The sequence below is a fragment of the Emys orbicularis genome, chromosome 3 (assembly GCF_028017835.1).
Source record: "Emys orbicularis isolate rEmyOrb1 chromosome 3, rEmyOrb1.hap1, whole genome shotgun sequence".
In the NCBI taxonomy this organism is placed as follows: domain Eukaryota; kingdom Metazoa; phylum Chordata; order Testudines; family Emydidae; genus Emys; species Emys orbicularis.
The window spans coordinates 64,355,222-64,373,781 of NC_088685.1; the positions used below are offsets into that span (position 1 = coordinate 64,355,222).

At 42.8% G+C, this 18,560-nt stretch overlaps 1 protein-coding gene and 1 long non-coding RNA gene across 3 annotated transcripts in view; one reads left to right on the plus strand and one right to left on the minus strand.

Moving 5' to 3' along the window:
- Nucleotides 1-18,560, plus strand: part of LOC135876850 (uncharacterized) — a 1,011,314-nt gene that overhangs the window by 378,687 nt on the left and 614,067 nt on the right. The window lies entirely within an intron of this gene.
- PHIP (pleckstrin homology domain interacting protein) overlaps nt 1-18,560 on the minus strand; it is a 342,291-nt gene that overhangs the window by 15,244 nt on the left and 308,487 nt on the right. The window contains exons 32-34 of the mRNA XM_065402211.1: nt 8,994-9,119; nt 1,987-2,059; nt 1,328-1,378 (exon numbers count right to left, since the gene is read on the minus strand). Of these exons, the coding sequence (XP_065258283.1) occupies nt 1,328-1,378; nt 1,987-2,059; nt 8,994-9,119 (250 nt within the window). The remainder of the gene's footprint in view (nt 1-1,327; nt 1,379-1,986; nt 2,060-8,993; nt 9,120-18,560) is intronic.

Below are 18,560 nucleotides of genomic sequence, written 5' to 3' on the forward strand. Positions count from 1 at the left end.
CTTACTCTTGGGTAGTTCCAAATCCCTGACAAGGTCATTCAGTTCACCTTGTGTTATGAGGTGTGGTTCAGAGGAGGAGGATGGGAGAAAATGTGGCTCCTGTGACATTGATGGTTCAGGACCAGAAGTTTCATCCTCTTCCTCTTCCTCCTCTGACTCAAGTGAGAATGATTCTGGTGCATCAGGAACCGGCAGTCCTTCTCCGTGGGGTACTGGGCGTATAGCTGATGGAATGTTTGGATAATGCACAGTCCACTTTTTCTTCTTTGACACACCTTTCCCAACTGGAGGCACCATGCAGAAGTAACAATTGCTGGTATGATCTGTTGGCTCTCTCCAAATCATTGGCACTGCAAAAGGCATAGATTTCCTTTTCCCGTTCAACCACTGGCGAAGATTTGTTGCACAAGTGTTGCAGCATATGTGTGGGGCCCACCTCTTGTCCTGATCTCCAATTTTGCAGCCAAAATAAAGGTGATGGGCTTTCTTAACCATAGTGGTTATACTGTGCTTTTGTGATGCAAAAGTCACTTCACCACAAACATAGCAGAAGTTATCTGCACTGTTCACACAAGTACGAGGCATCTCTGCTCACTTTGGCTAAACAGAAATGTGTCCCTTTGCAAAATCAAACACTGACAAATAAGAGAGAACGACATTGTATGATTTCTAGAGCTGATATAGGGCAATTTGTTCAGCAGAGTGATGTAAGCTTCGTTATGATTGCATCATCCATGACTTCTAGGAATAACATGATGCAATTCATATCATGTATGACGCAATACCAGCTTCAGATTGCATCATTCATTGTTTTGCCTAAAAAGCAAGTACTGTCCAAACCCAGTCATAGATTTATTCATAGATACAGTCAAAGATGTATTTTAGTCATTTCTGGTTTAAATTGAGATCCCTTCCCTTTATAACTCACTTATCCTCCGCCATTCCCAAGTCAAGGGTCGTATATACTGACCCAATAGCATATCTTGAAAACTAGAGCCAATCAACAATTTTAAGCATCATTTTCGTTCTCTGTGACCCAGAATTAGTAAAGTTTGACTACATTTATTTCAGAAGCATTTTGGCTGTAGAGCAGTGTTATTAGCAAACCAGTAACACATAATGGAACAGGTAAAAATGTTTTTAACATTACAGCTAATAAAGAAACTACTACTGTTAAAGTTGACTCACGGGGGAAGATACATAATATTTTAAAGACTGGATTATGCCACCATAGAGCATTTCAGTTTTTAATGTTTCTTGTATAATCCTTTTTTGGAACTATTCAGAGTGGTATAAATCACTGAAGAAAAGTAAGGGAAAATATTACCTTCCTTTTTCTAGTGGACGTCCCTGGCACGTTTGTATCTTTCTCTTCTTCCTTTGAGAAAAAAAAAAAATGAGTCGTACAACATTAAAATATAAACACATTTGAGAAATTGTTTCCTTACATACTGTATTTATACTTCCAGTTCTTTGTAGGTCTCTCTCTGTCCCTTTGGAAGGTGCTCCACATAAGAACCCTGAGACCCTTCCTATTTTTTTCATCACATTTTCCTCCCTAACCCTCAAATTTCTGAAACATGATGACCACTATATATATATAATTTTAGCAGTTTAGGACTTCTCTGAGTTTGTAAATGTGGAATGAAATTCACCCCCATACAGACAGTGTGCACAAAGTTTATGTACCATTGGATTGGAGGGTGGGGGGAATTTCACCCATTGTTCCTCAACTGGTTAGAAGGACTGCATTTGGGTGGCACAGGGCACTCTCTATCCTCTCACAATGGGCTGAATATACTGCCTTTGCAGCAGGAAGCTGCAGCAGGTAGTAAAACCCCATTTCTCTTGAACACCAGTGCAGAGTACTAAGCCATCATACTGTGGTTACTCTCAGCTATTTTCACATTAAACAATTGTTTTTCAAACGGAATAAAAAAAATAAAAGTGGAATTTCGACATGCGTGTGGTATTTTGTTAGCTTACCTCATCAGAGTCAGACAAGACTTTCTTCTTCATTGTATTATATAATGGAATTATATCATAGCAAGCTTGGTCTCTGCACAGCAAGAAATATTGTATGTTAATAGGGTGTATATTTGCGTCCCGTTGTATATTATCAACTTGTTTTTAGAGGTGGAACAAATTTTTTCAAGTCATACGCAATCATGACTACAGAAATACTGATTAATACCATAGGAATTCTAATCAGAAATATAACAATAAGAAAGTTAGTTTATTACACTGGAATTTGTAAGGAACCTCCAAAAATCTGATTATCTAAATTTCTTAAAATATATGAAAAATTAACAGATTATTTTTAGGGTTGGCATAATTTGATTTTTTAAATTCGATAGCTAATATCGATGTTTAATTTTAAGCATTTTTTTCAATTTTTATCAATTTAGATTTTTACAGTTATAGAAAATTATAGGGAGATCAGATAATTATTCAATGATAGTAGATGTTGAGATTCAAAAACTTAAAACTTTATAACCGTTGAAACGCAAGTTAACATCACGTCAGAATACATGAAGTAACTATCCTTATATCAAAATCTAGTAAGTTATCAAGAAGCATTTTTCTTACTTTGCTGAGTTGTAAATTTTAGTTATCATCAATGGAAATATTTTTTGTTGGCGTGTGTGTGTATGTACGGTGAAGTCAACATTTACCGATAAAAATCTAATCCTGCCAAGGCTAATTATTTTACAGTAACAGATATTTTTAAATGAAAAATGTCACTCCTTCAGCATAATATAATCAGTTATAAAAATTCTAGACTTTATCCCAAATACATTATTTTTGGATTTAACCTCTTAGAATACAAAACCTTTCACCATAACCTAAAATTATATTAATTTGAAAAAAAAGGTTAATATATATTAGTCTTGGTAATGTGAGACATTATTTGTAATTAAACAACTTTTTCCCCCCTAACATTGCTGTTTGAAGTGTGTTGTACTAATATTTGTTACTGTTTAGTACGTTGTATGATTTAGTTAAACGAAAATGAATTACTGGTTTGGGGATCTTGAATAATTTGGCAAGGCATTATACTAAAGCAGTTACCTTAAATGAGAGGAAATTTTCCCCAAAATATTGACTGTGTTACTATGTAACAACACAAACTATCACCCACAGGGGTGTATACTAAGCAATTCTGCATTAGAGACACATCTGATCAATCCATAGGATGCTGTTGAGAGCAGCAGTTGAGATTCACAGAAAAAAAGAAAAGGGATCATTGTGATCAACTAGCCTGACCTCCTGCATAACACAAGTCATAGAACTTCCCTGAATGAGTTTCTGTTTGAACTTGAGTGTATCTTGTAGTAAAACAAACAATCTTGATTTAAAAACTGTGACTGATGGAGAATCCACTATGACCCTAAGTAAGTTGTTCCAATAGCTAATAACGCTCATTGCTATATTTGCGCCTTATTTCTAGTTGGAATTTGTTTAACTTCAACTTCCAGCCATAGGAGTTTTGTCTGCTAGATTGAAGGGCACATTATCAAATATTTGTTCCCCACATAGGTATGGGGAACAAATAATACAGACTGTATTATAGCCTACAGACTATGATCAAGTCACCCCTTTAACTTGTCTTTGTTAAGATAAATGGTTTGTGCTCCTTTAGTCTACCACTATAAGGAATGTTTTCTAATCCTTTAATCATTCTTGTGGCTCTTCTATGAAACCTCTCCAATTTATCAACTTCCTTCTTGAATTGTGGACAGTAGAAATGGACACAAAAATCCAGCAGCAATCGCTCCAGTGCCAAATACAGAGATAACATAACCTCCCTACTCCTACTCAAGGTTCCCCTCTTTTTATGCATCCAAGGATTGCATTAGCCCCTTTGGCCAGAGCATTGCTCTGAGAGCTCATGCTCAGCTGATGTCACCATGACTTCCAAGTCTTTTTCAGAGTCACTGCTTCCCAGGATAGAGTCCCCCATCCTATACATATGGCCTTCATTCTTTGTTCCCAGATGTATGCATTTACATTTAACAGTATTAAAATACATATTGATCACTTGCACCGATCTTACTAAACAATCCAGATTGCTCTGTATCAGAGACCTGTCCTTTTTTGATTGTTTACCGCTTCCCCAATCTTTGTGTAATCTGCAAACTTTATTGGTAATGATTTTATGTTTTCTTCCAAGTCACTGATAAAAATGTTAATAGCATACAGCCAAGAGTAGTAAAGGACAACCACAACATCTTTGAGATGTTCTGCTTTTTAAGGTCAGTGATTATATAACTTACAGACTTAGACCTAGTCTACACAAAGATGCTGCAATGGCTGATTTAAAGGTATGTTTTAATGGGCACAAACTAAAACAATACAAGCTATTATTAAACCAAAATAAGAATGTCCACATGGTGTTTTGCACTAGCTTACCTAAATCAGTTTTTTAAAAAGGTATCTTTAGTTAAACCAGGGCAACTTTTGTGTTTAGATCAGACCTTAGTCAACAAAAAAGCATGTAGGAACAATGGATTAAAAAAAATAAGAAATACATGGAATGCTACCAAAAAAACCTCCCAATCCTAAAACCACACAGATTTACTGTTTTTGGCTATTTTATTGCTCCTTTACTATGCAGCTTAAAACACTGATTTATAAACTGGAATTAATTTACACATCACCTTTACTATTTTGAAAACAAAATAAACAAAAACTTTGATGTTTCCAGGCAAGTTGCTACACATGTGCAATAACTTTAAAATATTTGATGCTCTTCACTACAGAGTATACATCCTACGTCAAAGTCACAAATGATACGTTTCAGTGACTCCAGGAAATGCATATACACTGAGGCAATATTAAGAAATGCATATCAAACAGCGGTTCTCAAACTTCATTGCACCGTGACCCCCTTCTGACAACAAAAATTACTACACGACTCCAGGAGGTGGGGACTGAAACCTAAGCCGACCTGAGTCCTGCCGCCCCAGGTGGGAGGGGCCATAGCTGAAGCCCTCAGGCTTCAGCCTCAAGCAGGAAGCCTGTAACCTGAGTCCCATTGCTCAGAGCTGAAGGTGATGCCTGAGCTTCGTCGCCCAGGGCTGAAGCCCTTAGGCTTGGGCTTCGGCCCTGGGTGGTGGGGCTTGTGTTTCAGCCATGGGCCCCAGCAAGTCTAACACCAGCCCTGGTGACCCCATTAAAATGGGGTCCTTACCCACTTTGGGATCCCAACCCATAGTTTGAGAACTGCTGCACTAGATCATCTCCTTATGAGCCATTATGGCTTACTAGATAAATAAATCTGTAGATGTTTTCTTTTCAAATTATTTAAATATTCATTTGCTAATGAACATTCTGTGATATATCACATAAGTATTATTTGCCCACTCGCAGATAACTAATACAGCTTTGAACATATATGATGACTTTATCAAACAAATATAGGACTACTGCAGCTTTTCTGAACTCTCCTTGAAACAATTCTGTTTTGAAGATCAACAGGAAGGGTAACATTGAGAAGAAAAACTGTCATACTAGAGCCTTGTGTTCTAATGATTTTAATATGATAATTGATGCTTATAAAAAGTAAGACTAGATCCTTATCTAATGAAAGACCTTCATTTGTTTATTTTTCCTCAAAGGATTATTGAGGAGTAGTAGTGATGCTATCGTTAACACTGTGTTCTATATTATATTTAAAGCTGGAATTCAACCTTTATTGTATATGTAATGCACAATGTGTCTGCCCCAAAGTTTCAGCGCATAACCTGAGTAAAAAAATAAGAAATACATGGAATGCTATCAAAAAAACCTCCCAATCCTAAAAACACACAGATTTACTGGTTTTGGATATTTTATCCATTTTCTGGTAATTTTCAAGTAAATCTGTTAATTAATTTGAGTTCAACCAGTTGAAAATTAGCCTTAAGACAATTCACATTCTGAGTCTCTCAATTTTTTGGGCCTCTCCAGTTTCAACAATATACTGTACAAAGTCAGAAATGAATGCATAGTGAAAGTCTGGGGGTCCCTCTGAGGTTATGCAATTATTTTATTAATAAAAGAAAAAGATTAATTATGTTATTCATATCCAAATCCTTATGCCCAGCAGTTAACAGATGGAAAACATGAAGTATATTTGCTACCTCCATTCTCTGATGAGGTATGTGTAAGCCTTTTTGAACACTTTAAGAAAGGAATACAACACTCCCTTTTGTCATACATCTCCAGTAACGTTCCCTGCATCTGCAAATGGTACATGGGGAATGGCTTTTGCTAATGTAGGGGCATTTGTGTTGTATTGGAAAAGAGGATCTTTGACAAAGACCAGTAATTCTGTCAAAGACCAGGATTCGTTGTGAAACCATTCAGGCCTGAACCAGCTTGGATGCCAGCTTTTCTACACTGCCATCCCCAAACAGGAGTTTGTGAGACTTTCCAGAACTGCACACAAGGGAGAGGTGGAGAAAAGGAAAAAAGAGAAGCCTGGCTTGTTTCTGGTAGTAGTGGCAGTGACTTTGGAAGGCTGGCACGCCTAGTCGGGTAGAGTTAACATTGTGTAGTGGTTATTCTAGTAATAAGGGGTGGTGTCTCTGTGGATGGAGGAGCAGGGGGTATATATTGCTGATGTCTTAAAACTATTTCCTTGCTTTTGTGTTAGGAATATAATGTATAGACTGACCTTTAACCGATACACAACATAGAATGTGTGTGTATTAATAAGTCTGGTGTCAGGAAGAGGAGATGCAGAGGCTTTGGGTAGTAGCGGCCTCAGCACCAAAAGCATCTCAATTTTGTGTGAGAGAGATGCCCTCCTCCCTGCCAGGCAGCAGAGAAGCTTCTCCAACCCAGGATAGAGGGGATCCTACTACCCCTTACTGGTACCCGAGGATTTATCTTGCTGAACTCCCACTGCAAAGTACCTGGTCACTGCCCCAACCCCAATCCTCTTCTTTTGGCTGTGGGGAGCCTGATATGTTCAGGGTGGGAAGACTGTGCTGTGACTGTAGAAGTGGCAGCTCCTCTCCCAAATGGAGGCAGCTGCCAGCCTAGCGCTGGGAGGGAGTAATGAGCCCCCAGTTACAGAAGCAGAGGCCTGGAAATCAGAGAGCAAGCAGTGAGTGAGCGACTATATGAAACTGAATGAGGAACAAAAAGGGACTGAGTGGGACCAGGCCCAGCAAGAAAAAAAAAAAAAAAAAAGAACCTGACCAAAACAACACATGCTACTACACACACTTCTCTGTCTGGGGAGAGGATGAGAGAACAAACACCACATGACAGATATGTAGTCATGTTGCTTAATGTACTACTAGAAGGCGCTCATGTACTGTGGTGGTGGGCATGGTATAAGAACCTATCCAAAACAGAAAAAGGGATGGTTATTACACAATATCAAGCTGAAGGGTTTGGGCATGCGCCTCTCTCCCCCAAGATATTGGTTTGGAGTCAGCTACATGTGCTTATATTGCCATTGCTGGCCAAATCAAAATTCCAGACTTTGCACCTCTGCAGGACTCCCCTCACAAAGGGTATGTGGGATTACAGACATTATCTTTTACTGAAATTTGTACAGAATCTTGTTCTTCAGCTCCCATTGTGTTACTTTTGTGCAAGAGGCTTATGAAGGATGTTTTACCTAGTTGACTCTTTGATTCACTAGTGCTATCAGGCACCTGCCTTGCCCCAATTTGAGCTCTTTGGTTGAGTATTGGTGTGTCTACACTGCAACTAAAAACCTGTGGATGGCCCAAGTCAGCTGACTCAGGCTCGGGCTAAGGGCTGTTTAACTGCAGTATAGACATATACCTCTATGTGTGGCTCCTAACAACGAACAAGATCTGGGTAAGCATTTCTGTGATTTAAGGACGAGACAGCTCTTACACAATGTGTCTAAGGACTTGTCTACACAAACATTTAGTTGGTGACAAACTGGGATGTAAATCTACTTGTCACTTCCCTGCTGCATACTAATTGTTCGTATGGACCCTTCTGCCGCACACTAACAATTCTCTAATGCTCTTTGATCTACTCCCTCAGTAGAATGAGGTAGAATGACTAGATAGGCCTGATCAAGATGGCACAGTATATTAATAAATTGTTAAACAAATAAAATGCTGACAAAGACTCTTATTCCTATTCTCTACTGAATTTTAGTATGAGACTGGAAGGGCCCATCTGGTTTAAGAGGCCAGGACTGCACTACTGAAAAATCACTCCCTTACTTTTTTGTTTTAAACTTTCCCTTTACTTTTTTCCCCGCTGGAGAAAGGAGTGGAGGGGGAAGAAAATAAATTGAAAGTAGGTTTTTACATCAAAAATTCTCAAAATATTTTATTTAGAATTTTAATCAAAAATGAAATGTTTTATAAACCACACAAATTTTTCATGAAACACAATTTCCATTTTCCAACTAGCTCTAGTTACACTAAACGGGAAGGTTTTAGAATGAAATTCCTACAGATGTTGAATTATTAGCTCCATGTTTTAATACTGTGTTAAAGAGATTATTTTCGTATCTATGCCCTCTATAAACCACTAAATCTATCACTTGTCAGAAAGCTTATGTAGGAAATGAAAAATCAGACTATATATCATAATTAATTTAATATTGAAATTTCCTTTTCAAGAGTAATTGGTATATTTCTGCTTTTAGAAAGTTTCAAATATTTCTTGATATTCTACATAAATATTTCCTGAAAAAAAAAAGCCTTAGGATGTTAATGTCCAGATTCAATTTCTAATTTGTCATTATTCAATTCCTTGTTTCTGAAATGTTTTGTTTTATAAACTCCAGTGCATTAAACGGAATCCTATTTTGCAGTAATTGACATAATGTTCTTTACATAGCCCTTGAGTTTCCCCTCTCCCTTTCTAAAGATAAATGTTTTGCACTTCTGACCTTCAGTAAAGTAGATGGCAGGCTCACATTAACATGCAAAATTATCTACTAGTCACTTTTTATCTATTGTTAGAAAATAGAACAAAAATATTAGATCTGTTCATCAACTCACTTTATGAAGTGTAGCAGAAGATCTGTAACGAATTTGGCAGATTTAACAATAGGGCTTCCTGGTTCATTGAACGTGCGTGTATTATGTTCTATGTACCGAACTTCCCACATAAGTGAAGAAAGCCGCCTTTGTGGGGAAGGAAAAAAACAAACATAGAAAAGACATTGAACAGTTACATATTATAATATCTGGGTTAAAATTTTTAAAAAAGTCTCCCATATCTCCTTTCAAGCAGTTTAAAAAAGGAGTAACAGCCAAAAATTACAGTTCTTGGTTAGAGCAAGAAATCATATACTCTTATATAGCTCTCTACCTGGACAACAGCAGGCAGTTTTCTCTTGCTTCTGGCTCCTACATGTGTGTCTGATGTACATGGGGAGGGTATGTGGCTGGTGAGTGAAATGGGGGGAGAGTTTTGAGACCCTCACTGCTAGTCAATCAGAAGATGGCTCAGAGGAATGTACTCCCATGCTTCCCAGGCAATTCAGCTGGCTATCTATAGCTCTTCTCTGTTGCCCAGGCCTGGTCCTTGCCCTCCTAAAGAAGACGGTTAAGGGGACAAAAAATTTCCTCTCATAGGCAGAGTCCTAGAGCAACAGCTAGAATGTAGCTCTGATGAATACAGCCCCCAGTTACAGAACAGCAGTCCCTGCCTGCAATCACAGCACAAGTAAATGCATTTTAAAAAACTGATGCAACTATTAATATTTTCTATGTTGTGTGATTGTCAAAAAATGAGGACACCCCCCATTTCAAACTAAATTCATTCTTAAAAGTGGTATGGAAATTGAGAGTAGGGCCAACTTCCATTTTTGTTGCAATTGCAAAGTACTATGGAAGGAATTGCTAAGAAGCATGTCTTAACTTTCCCCCCCGCCCCCCCCCCCATAATTATGAAACCAGACAGAGTGAACTGGAAGACCGATTAATATATTCTACTGAGTGCATATGCACACTAAGACGACTACGTAAATGTGCTTTGTGTGAACGTGGTACTCAATTCTACAATGTGCTAAAAATACAGTGAAAAATACAGTGTAGGGTCTTCCTTACACAGTGGTAACATGCTAGGCTTAAGTTTAACAGTCTCTTGTTTCCAAAGGCTAATGACATGTCCCAAGTAAATATCATGGCAAATTACCAGAGATTTCACAAGGGGAGATGCAGTTAACAAGTTTACGTAACTACTATAAAGGAAAATAAAACTGAAATCTTACCAAGAAGCAAAATACAGTACAAAGAAAATGGAGCTTACTTACCTGTAACTGGAAGTATTCCTTGACCTGACCGCAGCATACAATATGGTTTGGCACATGGGCCTTTTGGTGAAATTGTCTAGAACTATGCCAAGTTGGTTAGTACGTGCAATGGCTCTGTTTTTGAGAAATCACCATTTCCGTGTGCATACTGGTGATAGAACAAGTTCTTGGAGACACCAGAAGAATGGCCCCTGCAAGGATCAATATTATCTCCAACCTTATTCAACTTATATTGGAATGACCTACTATATACCGGGTCTCGCAAGTTTGTTTATGCAGACGACATATGCATTGGCACTCAGTCACACTCCTTTGACATACTTGAGAGGGTTCTGAATGCAGCTATGGTTGATTACGGTCAGCAATGGCACCTGACACCAAGTAGACTATGTCAAGTGTCTTCCACTTACATCATGCAGAAACGGGCAGAGAGCGGAACATAGTTCTCAATGGTCGGCAAATAAAGCATGAGTCACACACGGTCTATCTAGGTGTGTCACGTTGGATAGAACTCTTACATATCATGACCACAAAGACAGTGACTAAGGTCAAAACGTGGGGCACCAACGCCCAAACATTATGCACTTCAGCCTTGGCACTCTGTTATTTAGTACTGGAGTATTGCGCTCCAGTATGGGCTTGCTGGTCTCACACAAGGATGATCGACGTACAACTTAATTCCACCATGAGTATCATTTCAGGCATACTTAAATCTACTCCTCTACCAGAGTTACTAGTACTCTGCAATATTGCTCTGCGCAGTGTTTGCAGAGAGGAAAGTGTAGCAAAGCTCGTGACAAAACTGTGTGATATGCTACATCTACTGTTTAAAGATTTGTTTAATCCACCACATGGTCATCAGCCTTCATGTCAGTCGTTGTGGATAAGTTTACCAGGTGAGGTATTTACGGCAGAGGATGCATGGCAAGCTTCATGGTATGCAGAGAAAGTGACAAATTATCTTGTCTCGGACCCCACACAATGTCAACCCGGGTTTGATTTACCACAAAGGGAATGGAGTCTTCTGAACTGGTTTCGTACCAGACATGGAATTTGTGCTGCAGCGGAATTTCGGTGGCATTTTAGAGACAGTCCACTATGTCAATGTGGGCAGCCACAAACCATGACACACATCATTGAGGACTATAAAATGACTCAACTTCCTGGAGGTCTTCATGCCTTGAACACTGTTGATAAGAATGCTGTGGCTCGGTTTGACCGGATTGTATACGCCAAATAACACTGGAAGATTATCGAGATGTGTGGTCCCTATCTGTATCCCTCAAGTGGATACTCAGGCACCTGAGTCCTGAATTTCTTATAAGCAGTGTCCACTGGCTTGCATGTATGTTGTAGCTCTCCTCATGCTCCCAGCTGAGGGCAAAAAGGGAGGTGTGGGTCTCTGCCTCTCCAGTTTTCCATTCTGACCACAGTGTAACAAATTCACAGCAGAGGGGACAGAGGGCAGGTAATGGAATACAGGCAAGGACCACACATCTTGAAGAACCTCCAGTTACAGGAAAGTAACCTATATTTCTTCTTTGAGTGATGGTTCCTATGTGTATGGGAGAGCCACAAACTGTAGTCAAACAGGTGGTGGGAGCGAGGACTGAGAAGTGGGCCCACCCACTCCACCGGGCTCTGTCCCAGGGCCCTGTGAGGACGATCAAAGGTCTGACAGCCACATGTGCCTTAAGTCTGCCTTCCCTAGGCCATTTTCTACCACTGCACGACTGTCCAAAATTCACCATTTGAGGCAAGGAGATGTGCAGGGGGTCAAGCTCATTGTTTGGCAGCTCGTTGTGGCTGTGCATGGTGTGATAGCTCCCTCTTCCTCAGGGTGGCGGCTGCCTCCTCCTGTTGCTTGGCCCTCAGCCAGGTCAGTTCCAGGTGTCTCCCCTGCTGGGGTAGTCCATAAACAAAACTAGGTGAGTTAACACAAACTGAGTCCATACAAGAGAAAGAGGAATGTCTCCCGACAGGGGTGTTTCTGAAGCAGGTTCTCCTTTCTATCAGGGAGAGATCTTTGGGCAGTTGTTGTAGGGCGAGATCTTGCCTTCCCTCAGCTCTTCTCAGGAGCTGTGAGTTGCAGGTTTGCGCTCTTCCCTTGTCTGCCCCCAAATGAGCTATTCTGCTTCCTTTAAACTCCTCCTCCAGTCTGTGCATCCCTTACATGCCCAGACCAGCTCCTTAACCCCTTGTTGACCAGTGTGGGGTTTGTATACCCCATCACACTGCCTTCCTTTATCTCATATGGGTCTCTCTCTCAGAGATGAATCTGAAGTAGCTTGCTCTTGGTGGAATAAGCCTTTACCCCTTCTGGTGGGGGGATGCCAGATAGTTGATAACAAAGCATAATACAACCCAAGATTCATTTCAAAAGCCTCTGCGCTGATATAGGTTGACCTCTTGATCGTTCCGCTATGGAAAAAATAGTTTAGGTGTCTTTGTAATGTCCCTTGTTCTCTGCAGATAAAAGGCCAAAGCTCTCTGGATGTCCAGAGAATGCAGTCCTCTCTCCTCTTCCAAGGCACGTGGTTTAGGAAAAAATACAGGGGAGTGGATGACCTGACTCATATGAAACTCAAAAACTACCTTAGGTATGAATCTGGAGAGGGGACGTAGCAAGACCTTTTCTTTATAGAAGGTAGTATATGGTGGGCCCACCATAGAATCATAGGGTTAGAAGGGACTGTAAGGGTCATCGAGTCTAACCCCCTGCCAAGATGCAGGATTTGTTATGTCTAAAACATCCAAGACAGATGACCATAATCGCTCCCAGTTCACTGACTCTTCTGGCCAAAGTTATGGCTGTCAGAAAGGCCACATTCATGGACAGATGGATCGTAGAGCATGGAGCCAGTGGGTGCAATGAGGTGGAGTAAATATACCGACGCAGAGCTCTCTGTGCCGATGTAGATCTGCCCTCTATCTCAGCATATCTTAGGGAAAAAATGTGGTATCAAAGGAACTAGAGGGAAAGCATATGCCAGGTGGCCCTTCCACAACATGAGGGCATCTCCCAACAAGTCTTTCCCAGGGATGCTCTGGAGCAATACTGAGGAAGCTTCCTGTTCACACGTGAGGTGAAAAGGTGTCAGGCTGGCATTCCCCACTGAGCAAACATGTCACTGAGAACCAAATCATGACTCTGATTCGTGATTTGTGGAAAAACATCTGCTCAGGCAGTCTGCTAGGGAATTTTGCATCCCTGGTAAGTATAGTGTTGATGGAGTTATGTGATGTGATGCACAAAGAGAGATCTCATTCCCCCTTGCTTGTTTATATAAGATATTGCTGTCATATTGACCAACATTATCTGAAAGTGTTTGGATTGGATGAATGGGAGGAAGGCATTGCAGGCTCAATGTATCACGCTGAGTTCTAGTAAGCTGATATGCATTCTAAACTCATAGAGGTACAGACGATCTGTTCCATATGATCTCCCATGTGCACACTGTGACCCAAAAGGGAGGCATCAGTAATGATGGTTGCTTCAGGTTTTGGTGTGTCTACCAGACAAGAGAGCCTAGTAGAATGAGCGGAATTGGGACCTTGTTCATGGTGCCCTTCTCTGGTGAATACTCTGAGAAGCCAGGCTTTTAGGCATTGTAGATGTAGCCTGGCAAACGGTGTAACATAGGCACATGAAGTCATGTGGCCAAGGAGGGAAAGGCAAGTTCTGACTGATGTCCTGGGTCTAATAGAGATCTTGTGCATGAGAATGCTTGTGGCCTGAAACCTTTTGAGAGGTAGATACGCTCTTGTGTAGTTAAGTCTAATGTCACCCTTATGAAGTTTATGCACCTCATGTGGACCAACATGGATTTTTTGTGATTGATGCAGACACCTAAGGAAGGTAAAAGACTGAGCAGAACACTGGTTGCCCTGTGGACCTCCTTTTAGGAGTAATAGAATTATAGAAGATTAGGGTTAGAAGAGACCTCAGGAGGTCATCTAGTCCAATCCTATGCTCAAAGCAGGACCAACCCCAACTAAATCATCCCAGCCAGAGCTTTGTCAAGCGGGGCCTTAAAAACTCTAAAGATGGAGACTCCACCACCTCCATAGGTAACCCATTCCAGTGCTTCACCACTCTCCTAGTGAAATAGTTTTTCCTAATATCCAACCTAGATCTCCCCCACTGCAACTTGAGACCATTGCTCCTTGTTCTGTCATTTGCCACCACTGAGAACAGCCGAGCTCCATCCTCTTTGGAACCCCCCTTTACGATAGTTGAAGGCTGCTATCAAATCCCCCTCACTCTTCTCTTCTGCAGACTAAATAACCCCAGTTCCCTCAGCCTCTCCTCATAAGTCATGTGCCCCAGACCCCTAATCATTTCCGTTGCCCTCCGCTGGACTCTCTCCAATTTGTCCACATACTTTCTGTAGTGGGGGGCCCAAAACTGGACGCAATACTCCAGATGTGGCCTCACCAGTGCTGAATAGAGGGGAATAATCACTTCCCTCGATCTGCTGGCAATGCTCTTACGAATGCAGCCTGTAGTGGGGCGGCTGCCCCACTCCCTGAATTTGGGCTGCAGCAGGCCAGTAGGCCTGCGCAGATAGGGAGCCAGTCAGGGAAGGCCTTATAGGGAGCCAATCAAGGCCCAGATTGGAGGGAGCCAATCAGGGCCAGGCTCAGCCCTATAAGAAGGCTGCTCAGGACAGGAGCAGGGAGTCTGTCCCAGGCCTTCGACAGGGGAGGGTCTGTCTCCAGGCTGGGAGACTAGCACCTGGGACAGCGCAGTGCTGGGCAGGCCCAGGGGAGCAGAGGGTAACTCCAGCCCGGAGTCTGTCAGGCTGCAGGCCCTGAAGGGAAGGGCCTAGCCGGTGCTAGGGGCCGAAGGGGAAGCGGCCCAGGGACGTGGACAGACGGAGGGAGAGAAGGAGGGCAGGACGGCTGCCACTAGAGGGTCCCTGAGTTGGGACCCAGAGCAGTGGGCGGGCCTGGGTCCCCCTCTTTCCCCCTTGCCTTGCACCCGGCCGACGGAGCGGCCAGCTAGAGTTGCACCAACCCCCTGCCAAGAGGGGAGTGACTTTGAGGGTGCAGTTGGCCACATCGGCCAGGACGCAGAGAGGCAGCTGATTGACAGGGCGAGGATGGACTAAGGGGCACTGCCGAAGGGCAGTGGCACGAAGAGGACGCCGCGAGCTTGGGAGCAACGCGGGTCTGGACACGCCAACCGAGGGCGAGACGACAGACGGGACACCACCAGGAGGGGGCGCTCCACTGGACAGAGCTAATTCCCGAGACAACCAGTAGGAGGCGCCAGGTGGTGAGTCCCAACCCCGTGACACAGCCCAATATGCCATTAGCCTTCTTGGCAACAAGGGCACACTGTTGACTCATATTCAGCTGCTCGTCCACTGTAATCCCCAGGTCCTTTTCTGCAGAACTGCCGCTTAGCCAGTCAGTCCCCAATCTGTAGCAGTGCATAGGATTCTTCTGTCCTAAGTGCAGGACTTTGCACTTGTCCTTGTTGAACCTCATCAGATTTCTTTTGGCCCAATCCTCCAATTTGTCTAGGTCACTCTGGACCCTATCCCTACCCTCCAGCGTATCTACCTCTCCCTCCAGCTTAGTGTCATCCTCAAACTTGCTGAGGGTGCAATGCATCCCATCAACCAGATCATTAATGAAGATATTGAACATAACTGGCCCCAGGATCGACCCCTAGGGCACTCCACTTGATACTGGCTGCCAACTAGACATCAAGCCGTTGATCACTACCTGTTGAGCCCAACGATCTAGCCAGATTTCTATCCATTTTATACTCCATTCATCCAATCCACACTTCTTTAACTTGCTGGCAAGAATACTGTGGGAGATTGTATCAAAAGCTTTGCTAAAGTCAAGGTAAATCACGTCCACCGCTTTCCCCATATCCACAGAGCCAGTTATCTCAACATAGAAGGCAATCAGGTTGGTCAGGCATGACTTGCCCTTGGTGAATCCATGTTGACTGTTCCTGATCACCTTCCTCTCCTCCAAGTGTTTCAAAATGCATGTCTTGAGGACCTGCTCCATGATTTTTCCAGGGACTGAGGTGAGGCTGACCGATCTGTAGTTCTCTGGATTCCCCTTCTTCCCTTTTCTAAGTTGCCTCTGAAAAGCCAGTCATCAAAGTATGGGAAGACTGTAAATCCTTCTTTTCTCATCCCAGCAGCCACAATTTAGAAAACTGTTGTAAACACCATCGGTGCTGTGGTCAGACCAACGGGGAGGACTCTGAATTGGTAATGGTCATGATCAAAGAGGAACCCAAGGAAACTCCTGTGAGCTGGATGAATATCTATATGAAAATATGCATCTTTCACATCAAGAGCCATGAATCATTTGCCCTCCTCTAACGAGAGAATTATCTATGCCAAGGAGATCATGCGCAATTTTAGTTTTTGGATAAACTTAACTGACACAGACTGAGAACTGGCCTCCATTATTCTTGGGACTCAGGAAGTAAGGGGAATACAATCCTTTCCCGTGGTGTTGAGGTGGAACTTTTTCTATGGCTCCCCTGAGGTGCAGGGAGTTCACTTCCTGTTGTAAAATCCCATTGTAAGAGTGATCCCTGAAGAGGAACTGGGTAAGGGATGTCAGAAACTGGAACAGTCACCATGGATAAGATCTAAAACAATTTGTTTGTAGTTTGGGATGTCCAGTTTTTGACAAATTGAGTAAGGTGGCCTCCAAACATCTGAATAGGGGACAGGAGAGGCATCAATAAAGGGACACAGGTCTCAACATTCCCATCAAAAGAAACTTTACCTGGGAGTTAGAGCATGAAACAGCAGTGGATGTTGCAAAGGCTGGATTCTTAGATCTATACACCATCTGTCTCTTGCATGGTGACTCCTAAGAAGTTAATGATAAACGGGCTGAAGAGTTGGTCTTGACCTATATACCTGTCTATGATGCTTCCTCTTGGGAACATGGGTATAAATGCCCAGCAAGTGAAGCATTGTTTCTGAATCTTTGAGCGAGTGGAGAAACTCGTGGAGAAAGCCGTTCTGAGGGCATGTGTTGTGAAGATGTGGACTAACCGCCCAGTAGCTGTTTGACAGATGTCTTGCCAGGACACATCTGCTAGTGAGGCCAATATGGTGGCCCGTGCTCGTGTAGACTCTAGCAGGTGAGAGTACACCAGATTGTTTGTAACATTCTTGGATGCAACCCAATACCCATTTGGAGACTGGTTAGGAAGAGAAAGCTTGACCCTTGGACCGTTCGGCAATGGCCATGAAGAGCTTTGGCAATGTGTGAAAGGGTCGAGTCCTGTGAAGGTAGAAAGTCATCGAGGGAGTGTAGGACCCTGTCAGTGTGGGAAGTGTGTGGTTTGGGTAGAAAACAGGTAGATGGATGCACTGGTTCATGTGGAATTCCTACATGATCTTTGAGAAAATTTAGCATGGAGTCGAAGGGACACTTTGTGATTGTGGAATGTGGTGGTGGTGGTGGTGGGGGGGGGGGATTTGCCATCATAGCTGCCAGCTCACTGACCCACCTGGCTGAAGTTATGGCTACCAGGAATGCCACTTTCATCAAGAGGTGGGAGAGGGAGAATGTTGCCAACAGTTCAAAGGATGGTTTTGTGGGAGCGGAAAGGATGAGATTAAGGTCCTATATGGGTGTGGGCTTTAGTACTGGTGGGAAGTATTGAGTAAACCCTTCATGAAGTGGACAGTGATGGGGTGTGTAAAGGCCGAGGTGCTGTCAACAGGGGGAAGAAAGGTACTGATTGCTGCTAGGGGCACCCGTACAGAAGCGAGGGCTATGTCGGACATTTTGAGGGTGAGAAGTTCAGGACAACTGGTATAGATACTGTGTCTCTATTTCGCTCGGAAGCATGCCCTGGTGGATTCTCTCCTGCTCTGAGTAAGGATTCGCCGCACCAGGATGGAGCATGCCTGGTCTACCCTTGACACCCATCCAAATACCAGGCCATGAGGTGAAGAGGGCTTGGATTGGGATGCCAGAGTCTCCCCCAATCTTGTGTGAATAGATCTGGGAGTGTGCAAAGGCAGATCGGTGTGCGGGTGGAGAGTCAAAGGATGTCTATGAACCAGATCCGACGAGGCTACAAGTAGTGCTGCGGCTCTGTGTCTGCAAATCTTGCATAGCTCTTGCGGAAGAAAGGGAATGGGAGGGAAGGCATAGCGAAGGTTTCTGGTCTGGGGAGGAGGAGAGCGTCACCCTACTGGTCTTCCCCTATCGCCCCTCTGGAACAATGGAGAGGAAGTTTGCTGTTCTCGGAAGTGGCAAAGTGGTCCCATTGCGGGGTGCCCCAGAGCTCGAAAAAGTACTG